General features: G+C 33.4%; 2 protein-coding genes across 2 annotated transcripts; one reads left to right on the top strand and one right to left on the bottom strand.

The window, feature by feature from the left end:
* Window positions 1-177: 177 nt before the first annotated feature.
* LOC134249755 (putative nuclease HARBI1) lies at window positions 178-2,205 on the top strand. Its single transcript, XM_062732104.1, has 3 exons — window positions 178-650; window positions 1,790-1,902; window positions 2,062-2,205. Exons 1-3 carry the CDS (start codon window positions 224-226, stop codon window positions 2,203-2,205), a joined length of 684 nt encoding a protein of 227 aa, XP_062588088.1. The 5' UTR covers window positions 178-223.
* A 4,195-nt stretch (window positions 2,206-6,400) lies between these two features.
* LOC134249754 (uncharacterized) lies at window positions 6,401-9,390 on the bottom strand (the record flags this gene model as incomplete). Its single annotated transcript, XM_062732103.1, has 4 exons — window positions 6,401-7,625; window positions 8,351-8,428; window positions 8,743-8,892; window positions 9,323-9,390. Coding segments are annotated over 4 exons (565 nt in total), but the record flags the coding sequence as incomplete, so codon positions are not given.
* Window positions 9,391-11,571: the final 2,181 nt, after the last annotated feature.

Here is an 11,571-nt window from a genome sequence, read left to right as displayed (position 1 = left end):
TCAGGAACTAGTGGGCCAGGCTTGGATTTCTCGAAAAAATCTTAAGTTAAATCTCAGACTTAAGTCTGAGTTTTTACTCAAATTTCTGAGAAAAATCTCAAATTTGAGTAAACTCAAAAAATTGCATTTCTCGAAAAAACTTAAGTAATTTTTCTAACTCAAACTCAGAATAAACTTAAGTTACCTTCTTAGTAGACTTAAGTCCTTTAATAAAATCTCAAATATGCCGGTGAAAAACAGACGGCAGCGTCGTAGACGTCGGCATAGGCAGAAAGTCGCACACAACAGGCTTGTTGACCGTGAAAACCCTTTAGAATTAATGCCAGAGGAGGATATTTTCAAAAGATACCGTTTCCGCCCGGCCACAATTTTGTCTATAGTGAATCTACTTAGACAATCCCTTGAGAGAGATACTCTGCGAAGCTGTGCCCTCACCCCCCTTTTGCAAGTGTTGGCCACGCTAAGATTTCTTGCCACAGGAGGTTTTTATTCTTTAGTTGCCGATACATTTGACAGCCTGTCCCCATCCACTGTGTGCAGGGCGGTTAAGGATGTGTGCCATGGTTTGTGTCAGGTGTCGAGACAATTTATAAGGATGCCGGCAAGAAACGCAGCTGATGAAGTTAAAAAGCATTTCTATTCCATAGCAGGTAAACAACAAAACAAGGGAAGTAATCACAGAACAAATGGGTGCAAGTTAAATTGTACCATAAATCCTTCGAATCAATCGTATTTTGATTTTACATGCTTCTTACATTTTGTTGCAACAGATACTTGAAAGAAAAAAAATAACAGAAAGGAAAAGAAATGGAATGTCTTTATTATGAAGTTTATTTACACCTTCATGTACATATAATTGTTCCAAAACATTAATGGGAAAGGGGGTTCATGGGCACCTGAAGTGTGGAACCCCCTCCCCCTCAAACATTACTACTGAATTTTAAGAAAGCATAAGAACTTATAATTTCTCAAATACATTATATTTTCCCATTAGTCACACCCATATGTTATTCCGAACAAGCAGATTGTACTTATTCTTTCGTTTAGAAGTATAGACAATGTTCAATATTTACATGTATATACCTATGTCTATATGGCCATTCTCTAAACGTAAGAAAAAGTTTAATCCTGTCTATATTGAACAAAAAATGGGTGCAATTGACTGGGAAATCTCCTAATTTTAAGAAGTTAAATTCTCTTCACTTTTTTAATTAAAGTAATGGCGTATTTGAGTTGATCATATTACGAGATAGAGAATAAATTTAATTGTATGTACATGATATTATATGTAAGATACATTCAAATTAAAGATTTCGCCGATTTTTAATTTGATATATATATATATATATATATATCTGGGATATATGGTTAAATTGACTTTAAACTTGTCTTATTTACATGTTGAGTCGGTATATGCAAATAAATTGGATATTGTTTAAAATTTTCGATATACTTTGAAAGGCGTTTGAATTACATGTAAGAAGTGCAATTAACAGAAAAGTCAAATTATATTAGAAAGTAATAAATGTAATAGAAAAATATTTTCAATATTTGGATTATCAACTTAAGAAAAATACAGAGAGAGAGAGAGAGAGAGAGAGAGAGAGAGAGAGAGAAGGGGGGGCACTACCTCAATATCAAAATCATCAAACAAACAAAATTAAAAAACAAAACAAAAATAATTTAAAGCCAAAATAGCGGTAAATTACGAGACAGAAGATGGTTATTTTCCATTGTAAAGTTGCAACATGCTTGAATATTTTTCATTTTACTTATTTCATGGTCCTAGGTTTTCCAAATGTCCTCGGTTGCGTTGATGGTACCTTCATCAAAATTCAGGCACCTTCAGAGAATGAGCCAGATTATTTGAACAGAAAAGGGTACCATTCTCTGAATGTACAGGTAATTTGTTATGAAGTATAAATTATTTGCAATGGCCATAAACTGATCGTAAAATTAAATTTTTAAGAGATTTTCTGTAGTTCTATTCACAAAAAAAATTAAAAATCACTCTCTAATAATATATTCAGTTACTAGTACATGTATTTGTATAAATATCAGATGATCTCCGATGGTAAATTCCGGATTTTGAACTGTGTTGCCAAGTGGCCCGGAAGTGTACATGACAGCCGGATTTTCCGAGACAGTCATATAAGCATTCGATATTGCTATTTGCAATGGCGTGAAGTCACCTTTGAAAAATGAAGAACGAACCCGATCTTTTTTTTTTTTTTTTTTTTTTTTTTTTTTTTTTACAACAAAGTACACTCGGACAGTATTTAATCCTTTACTAATATACTTCCTTTTATAAAAAAAATCTTTAAAAATGAATATAATTCCCATCTATTTTTATGACGAAATGCAACTTTTTTTGTAAAACGGAAACCAACGTAATTTAAACAAGCCATGTATCAAGAGCACGCTGTTGCTTTTTTTATTATATGAATTCAATAGCAAGCCCTAAATTATATTAAATTCAAACTAAGAAGCTTTTACATAATTTTTCATCTCATAAAAAAATCAGCACAAGTCTGATGCAAAAATGCCCGAACATGCTAAGAAAAGGTACGCATTCTAGCCGTACGTTTAGGGAACTGAAAAAAGCCAAATAAACATTAATCTGTGATTATCTCTTAAGGGAGATGTGTGCGAGGCAATTAAGCAGTTTTGAGGGAGGGGTCATCACATTTATTGGGTTTAAATTAAGGTTAGAATACTACTAGTAATTATTAAGAAGCCTTCTTACCACCCACACTTTTTTTTTAGGGGGGGGGGACTTTCCAAATCAAAAGCGGTTTAAAAAATAAAAAAAGGAAAGAGACAGTTAAATTTATCATAGTAAACTAATTGTTCAAATTTTGAAGAATATCCATATCAAAATATTTTTCAAAGCATGAATTAATATCGGTTACGATTAACTTGGCTGTTGTAAAAGTATAGGTAGCTGAAAGCAGTTTCGTATAAAATCCAGGGGATTTTTCCTGGAACTGAGAGAACCATGCTGGGTAGGGATTTCCCTAATATTTAAAGGAAGTCTACATAACACTACATTTTTGGTTTTCATACCCGAAAAGAAGATTTCTTAAACGCGTATATGATTATCTAGGAGGGTGACTTCACGCCATTGCACATTTATTTGATTATAAAGCAAGGTGACTTCACGCCATTGCACTTTTATATGATTATCTAGAAGGGTGACTTCACGCCATTGCATGTTTCTATGATTATCTAGGAGGGTGACTTCACGCCATTGCACATTTATATGATTATCTAGGAGGGTGACTTCACGCCATTGCATGTTTATATGGTTATCTAGGAGGGTGACTTGACTGACTTCACGCCATTGCACATTTATATGATTATAAAGCAAGGTGACTTCACGCCATTGCACTTTTATATGATTATCTAGGAGGGTGACTTCACGCCATTGCATGTTTATATGATTATCTAGGAGGGTGACATCACGCCATTGCATGTTTATATGATTATCTAGGAGGGTGACTTCACGCCATTGCATGTTTATATGATTATCTAGGAGGGTGACCTCACGCCATTGCATGTTTATATGATTATCTAGGAGGGTGACTTCACGCCATTGCACATTTATATGATTATAAAGCAAGGTGACTTCACGCCATTGCACTTTTATATGATTATCTACGAGGGTGACTTCACGCCATTGCATGTTTATATGATTATCAAGGAGGGTGACTTCACGCCATTGCACATTTATATGATTATAAAGCAAGGTGATTTCACGCCATTGCACATTTATATGATTATCTAGGAGGGTGACTTAACGCCATTGCACGTTTATATGATTATCTAGGAGGGTGACTTCACGCCATTGCATGTTTATATGATTATCTAGGAGGGTGACTTCACGCCATTGCACATTTATATGATTATAAAGCAAGGTGACTTCACGCCATTGCACTTCTATATGATTATCTAGGAGGGTGACTTCACGCCATTGCATGTTTCTATGATTATCTAGGAGGGTGACATCACCCCATTGCACATTTATATGATTATAAAGCAGTGTGACTTCACGCCATTGCACTTTTGTATGATTTATCTAGGAGGGTGACTTCACGCCATTGCATGTTTATATGATTATCTAGGAGGGTGACTTCACGCCATTGCATGTTTATATGATTATCTAGGAGGGTGACTTCACGCCATTGCACATTTATATGATTATAAAGCAAGGTGACTTCACGCCATTGCACTTTTATATGATTATCTAGGAGGGTGACTTCACGCCATTGCATGTTTATATGATTATCTAGGAGGGTGACAATCACCCCATTGCACATTTATATGATTATAAAGCAGGGTGACTTCAAGCCATTGCACTTTTATATGATTATCTAGGAGGGTGACTTCACGCCATTGCACTTTTATATGATTATCTAGGAGGGTGACTTCACGCCATTGCATGTTTATATGATTATCTAGGAGGGTAACTTCACGCCATTGCACATTTATATGATTATAAAGCAAGGTGACTTCACGCCATTGCACTTTTATATGATTATCTAGGAGGGTGACTTCGCGCCATTGCATGTTAATACGACTATCTAGGAGGGTAACTTCACGCCATTGCACATTAATATGATTATAAAGCAAGGTGACTTCACGCCATTGCACTTTTATATGATTATCTAGAAGGGTGACTTCACGCCATTGCATGTTTCTATGATTATCTAGGAGGGTGACTTCACGCCATTGCACATTTATATCCAATTTCCATTTGAGAAAGTTTAACCTTTGCTACAGTTTGCCATACGAGGGCATCAGAGTTTCACAAACTCATCTTGTTTTAAAATATTTTTACTCTTGGCCTAAACCTTGGACTTTGACCTTTTACAAAAGTTGTCATACAGGGAGCATCAGTGTCAAACAAATACATCTTGCTTTTCATTATGTATGCTTTACAACCTTTTTTAAGTTATAAGTGGTAAAAATAAATTTATTATATGCCATTGTAATATAGATTTAAGTAACAATTTTCAGTACAATGATGAAACACTACTAAAATATTTTTGTACTGCTTAAAAATTACAAGTAATATGATATACCAGAAATCAAAAAAAAAAGAAAAGAAAAAGAAACACAAATAACTAATTATATAATGGTTTATAAGATCATATTTAATATCTGTACTGAAACTGAACATGATGAACTCAGTATTTACACCTTAATATACTGTAATACATTGCGCTGTTTTTTTTTAATTCCAAAAAAAAAAATTATTAGTGTTCAGACCTTCCTTAAAATCATTGTAATGTGTAAAATAATTTTACAAAAATCCACATGGAAGCTGAACACATTTATCACAGAACTTTCACTTTGATGTAATGAAATAAAATATCACATGTACATATTAAAGAATTAATCAATATGTATAATTTCTGCAAGATGTAATTTTCTGTTAAATTTATTGCAATATTCTTTTGACTTTAATATCAGGAAGAAAAAATGTCTTTTTGTATTGCATAGGAAAAACTAGCAGGTATTGTTAAGGAATACATGTAGATGTATTAATTTGGCTAAGGCCATATAAAATTGAAATCTTGGTTCTCAGGCCCGCGCGCATCTGTTTGGAGGTACCCGCATTGCCGATTTTATTGTATTTTTGATAAAATAAAAAGTTGGTATTGCGGAGACCAATCCGGGAAAAAAAATTCCGACCTCATTTGTTTCGTAGTTTAGTATTCAAATATCACTTCCGGTAGCCATTTACAATGAGATTTTGGCTACTTCGTTTGAGAATACATTTGAGGACATTACCTACGATGTTTACACGCTGTTAAGCAAGGGATAAAGCAGACATTTTGACCAGAAATGGAAAGTATATCTGTGATTAAAAAAATTATCTTTATGTTAAAGAAAATTCGGAAATTAAAATTTAAAAAAAATACCTCCCTCATCTACTTTATTGCCAATAAAATGAAAAATAAAATGCCGCCCTCCCGCATCTGTTTTGGAGAAAATTGGCCTGAGAACCAAGGAATTAAATTTAGATAGCCTAAAATGTGGGTTCAAAATATTTACATACAGTGGTTTGGATTTACACACAGGCATTAATGATAACTTTAATTAATATAACAATATTTGTTTCATATGATATGCTGCCATTGTCATTATTTCAAAATAACTTCAGTCTTCAATAGTTTATATTGTCATTTTTTTCTCAAATGAAAGTTTGTCATACATATGAATAAATAAATGCACCAGTTTTTAATAGCAACAATTATTTGTTCATTCTTATTTCAGAAAATAATTGAAATTTCATTAAATTTCTCATTTCATTAAATTTCTCAAATGTTTGGTACAACAATATCCAAATTTATAAATAATAACATATGTACATGAAAAATCAAGTCTTCAAACAAAGCACTGATACATGTATTAGTGCATATTTCAAAGGCAATGGATGACATAGATTTATTAGAAATACAAATGTATCCAGTAATTCTTGGTAAATTGTACCATTAAATTATCACTCATCAGCAATAAATATTTAAAGTCAGGTACTTGTTCACTTGCAATTACAATTAAATGTACAATAAAATTTTGAGTTCTTAATTGGAGTACATCAAGCAAATCTTTTTTACTGTTGGCCTGAAAGAGGGACTGACAACTTCACCTTGCATGTAAAGCAAAAAAAAATAATAGTCTCGTTTCCTGCGAATTTAAAACAGGGTGAAATGAAATAATACATATAATTTCTGTAAGTAACTATGAATGGGCTAATTTAAAACGGAACAAAATTGTTTCCAAGTGTAAAAGGGTGAAAATTAAACGGGGCGAAAATACCCCTGTATACAGTATCTAATTAAAAATGTCACGTGTCAATTTTGTCTCTTAAAATTAAAGAATGAGTGCACTAAGTACGTCTTTGGAACCTTTTCGGCTACCCATTTTGATTTGAACATATTTTATTATGTAAGAAATACATAGAAGGATTGGGCAGCAGGCACAGCCTATATAAGCCCTCTCCATTGGCTACCCAAGATGTTAATATCATGTATTTTATGAAAGTCCATATTTAATTCCATCGTTGGAAACCTAAGGTCGGTCTTGCTTCTCTTACCGAGACCATAAGAAAAGCGAGACAGACCGTGGGTTTCCGACGATGATTTAAAACAGAATTTCATGAAATGCTTGTTCTGTGTTAACAGGGAAACCAGTTACAGTGTCAGAATGATAATATTCTGATTTATTCTTTTAAATCTAAAGAAAAAATTTAGGATCAGGTGCAAAAAAATTAGGGTAAGTTGGGTAGCAGCAAACAAGACTATTATTTTTTCGGCCTTAACAAATGACAAACTAATGGAATTAACTAAATTACATTTCAGAATCTTTTCCGGCGTGCAATTCTTTCATTTTCATTTTTACGTACATGGTATTGACTCGATAAAACTCAGCTTCTTCTTTAAACTTCTTGCTTTCCTGGATATATTTTTCTCTTTCTGCCCTCATTGTCATGATTTCATCCTCTTCCATAGTCTTCCTTCTTTTTGATGTCTTTGCCGAGGAGAATGAAGGAGGAAGCTCCAAATTTACAATACCTAGCTGGGTTGCATCATTCTGTATCTCGTAGATGGCTGATACACCTAAATTTAATTAACAGAATTGAATAGCATATACAAGAGGCCCATGTGCCACATCGCTCACCTGAGCACTATGGCTAGGAAAAAGCAGAAATTTTTAATTTATTATTGAAAAGTTTAACCTCAAAGAGTCCCAACAATTCCTTAAAGGAGAGAGGGTATGATTGCACAAACTTGAATCTACACTACCTGAGAATGCTTCCATATAAATATAAAGGACTTTTCTTGAAAAGAAGATTTTTAAAGAATTTTCCTATATATTTCTATGTAAAACTTTGATTGGCTATTGTGGCCCTGCCCTTCTCTCGGGGATCATGATTTGAACAAACTTGAATGTACACTACATGTACTTGAGAATGCTTCCCCATAAGTTTAATCTTTCCTGGCACAGTGGTTCTTGAGAGGAGGATTTTTAAACATGCCACCAAATTTTCACTATTTCTGAATTATCTCCCTTTGAATGAGGCCGTAGCCCTTCATTTGGACAAACTTGAATCCCTTTACCCAAGAATGCCTTGTGGCAAATTTGGTTGAAATTGGCCCAGTGGTTCTAGAGAAGAAGTCAGAAATGTGAAAATTTTACAGACTGACAGACGTCCGGATGCCGAAGAAAATGTGATCAGAAAAGCTAAATTTCATCTTTTGTTGACAGAATGCATTTTTAAATCATTCTTTTTAGAGTTGAAAGGTTGCACAATAATATAATTGAGCCATAAGGTAAGCCTTACCTGTACCACTTGCACTTGTTGACGGCATGCAGTCGTTTGTCATGGTGTGCATTTCCTCTGGTACAACTGTTAGAATTACTAAAAAAAAATAACATGTTACATTGACACTATGTTATTACAGTTTTAAAATAAAGTAGTACATATGTATATAATCATGTAAATTAATGATTTTATGGTTATAAATTAGTGCATTTATACATATATGTACTTCAACGATTAACACTGCACAGTATTTTAAAATCTACCGGGTACATTTGTTATATTCCAGTGAGGTTAAAAATGAAATTTATTGTCTTTTGAATTAAAAAATATAAATCATCAGGGTATTTTTAGATACTTCCAGTCCTATTATCTTGCTTTTCAAATATTTAAACAATAAATCCAATATGAACCTTCCTCCGTGTCATGTCCAGTGGACAGGCCACATAGGGTTGGCCTGTCTTCAAGGTGGCTTAGTAGCTCAGCTTCTACAGGGGTTGGGGAGGGAGGTTTGGGGCCCCCACCTGTAACTGGTCTTCTAATGGCATCAGACTTCTCTTTTGCTGTCATAAAACATTAAGTACACAATGTATATTTTATCATATTTTCCAGTCCACATGTCTCAGTTACTGTCAACTTAATTTTTTTTTTATTTTAGGCCACGGAAAAGCTTATTATATCAGTTATTTCTATCATTCATGTTAAATTATTTCATTTAAAAAATACATGTCCAAAAATAATATATGTGAATATGTGCACATGACCAAGCCATCTTTTGCTTGCCCTTTTCTGACCTACTTGTAGCACAATTAATATTGGATTATACAAATGAATTTACTTCTATAAATGCATTTATGAAATCAAACAACTCTATCACATAACTTTTTAATTTTTTTGGTCATTTGAAGACATTTAAAACTTTATAATAATATGGTGTTTTATGTATGATGTTGAATAAATCAATATATAGCCCTGTACTTAAATAAAAATTACCTCTTTGCTTTATGTTGGCATATTGTTTCTTGATCTCGTCCACCGTGCGTTGAGTTGTATCAGAGTTTCTGAAATATTTAAAGATTTAAATGTAGTACTGCAATGACTGCATGCTTGATCATAATTAATAAGTGCTGCATCAAATAATAATGTGAAACAATTACCAGTTGTTCTGACAACCAACACTTTTTTTTAATTTTCTGGGAATTTGTTTTTGTTACATGAAGTTTTAGACTTTGCAAGGGGGCAAATATTTAACTTCGTTACAATTAAAAAAAAGAAATTTGTTACAATTAAAAAAAAAGATATTTTATAATTGTTCCCTCCTTATCTCTCAACACTTTTTGTTATTATATGTAACAGAAAACAAGTGAATATATGCTTGTTCTCCCTGATGACTTCACCCATCCCCACCCCACTCCATTTTTTTTGGCTTGTACAAATTTGTGTCATGACTCGATCAATCATGTTGATCAAACTGGAATTGTCATTTTCATACCGGATATATATTTATGATTCACTGCTGATTGGACACTGCATCTTTACTAAAGTCTGATGATATTATTTATCTTTAGCTAAAGAACTGTAGAGCTAATTGTACAGTCCTCTTAATTTGGCCCTGGTATTTGTCTTAGTAAAGAGTGAAAACATCACTTTTGTAGCATGGTTGATGCCAACATGTTTGGTGAATCTATAAATAAATTGAATACATCGATGTGTGTATTTGATTTAATTTTCAAAACAAGTATACACGATTTTAGTTTCGTACTAAAGTCCCGGTCAAATATCTTAAAACACTGAGATCTCTCATGTTTGATGTGATATTCGATGCAGCAAAATGAAAGGAACCATTATGGGATATATGGCCAGTCTAGCAGAGCGCTTGTTGAAAAAGTATAGCTACGCAGCTTACAGGATAAAACCTTACTTTCACTTTCTACGCTCACCAACCGTGCAAAGAACGATAACTCTAATTACGCGATGATATGAAGAGAGCTCTAAAAATACAAGTTTTTCAAGCCTCTGAAACTTCTATAAGGGGTCATAAGCGACCCCATGAATTCAAATCTGAAAACTGTTTGAAAATCCATTGAGAAATAAAAGAAAGTTACAGACAAAGGTGTGTTTTCAATAATGCGGCTTTAAAAAATCGGCAAAATTCTCAATATATGTTTTAAAAGATAGAATAGTCATTTCAAACTGAAAAAAGTGGGAAACCAAAAAAAAAATTTCAACTGCCCCCAGCGGGATTCGAACCCCCGACAGTGTGTCAAAGTTAGGATCGGTCATATATTTGCAACAAATGCACGCATGAAAATATTGAAAACATATTTAGAATTCTAAAAAGACACTCTATCGACCCTGAAAATACGAAAGAAAAATATTGAAAAGCAAAAAAGTTGAAAAATTGAATGTTTTGAATTTACTTCCGTTTGCGACCGGAAGTCAGAACGACGAAAAATGAAGGTCGATCAACACATCTACATTCGATACTCTATCACGTCCGTGAGTTTCAGTTTCATATCTATTGACATCCTCGAGAATTTTTTGCGACAAAATTCCATTTAAAAAATACAAATTTCCCCAAAAAACGCGAACGGAGGTAAATTTCGAAAAAGTGAGGGACACCCCTGGAGATATTAACATGATGCATCATACCTGCAAAAATCGTTTAAAATCATCCACGCACAGCTGAGATATGACCTGTACTATGAAAAGTGGAATAATAATAATAATAATAATAATAGAAAACAGAAGGAAAACAATAAGGTCTTCCGAAGGAAGTCGGAAGACCTTAATAATAATAATAAAAAGAAAAAACAGTAGAATCACTATAAGGTCTTCCGTCTGAAACGGAAGACCTTAATAAAAAGAAACAGTAGAATCACTATAAGGTCTTCCGTCTGAAACGGAAGACCTTAATTACAAGTTGTCGCATAGGTTCACGTCAGAAAATGGCTGATGCAAAATAATTCCTAAATTTTCCTCTTTAACTGGAGCATTCCTGCATTGGACAGGGCTGATTTTTGTTATGAGATGATAAACCATGTGTAAACTTTCTTACTTCAGCGGAATCATGGACATTTTCGGCGTTATGAATGTTTTGTTTACTGTAGCGGTGAGGGCATCGCGCAGCTATTGGAGCGGATCCAAGGATTTATGAATGAATAAAAAAGATGGAAATAAAGTTTGATTTCTTCTGTATTATTTAATGACATTTTTCATTTGCAAGTAATAGATATATACAA

The sequence above is a fragment of the Saccostrea cucullata genome, unplaced genomic scaffold, assembly GCF_032062105.1.
Source record: "Saccostrea cucullata isolate Sc308-1 unplaced genomic scaffold, CSIRO_AGI_Scuc_v1 ctg17312, whole genome shotgun sequence".
In the NCBI taxonomy this organism is placed as follows: Eukaryota; Metazoa; Mollusca; class Bivalvia; order Ostreida; family Ostreidae; genus Saccostrea; species Saccostrea cuccullata.
The sequence above is the reverse complement of the archived record's forward strand: the minus strand, read 5'-3'. Positions and strand labels throughout refer to the sequence as shown.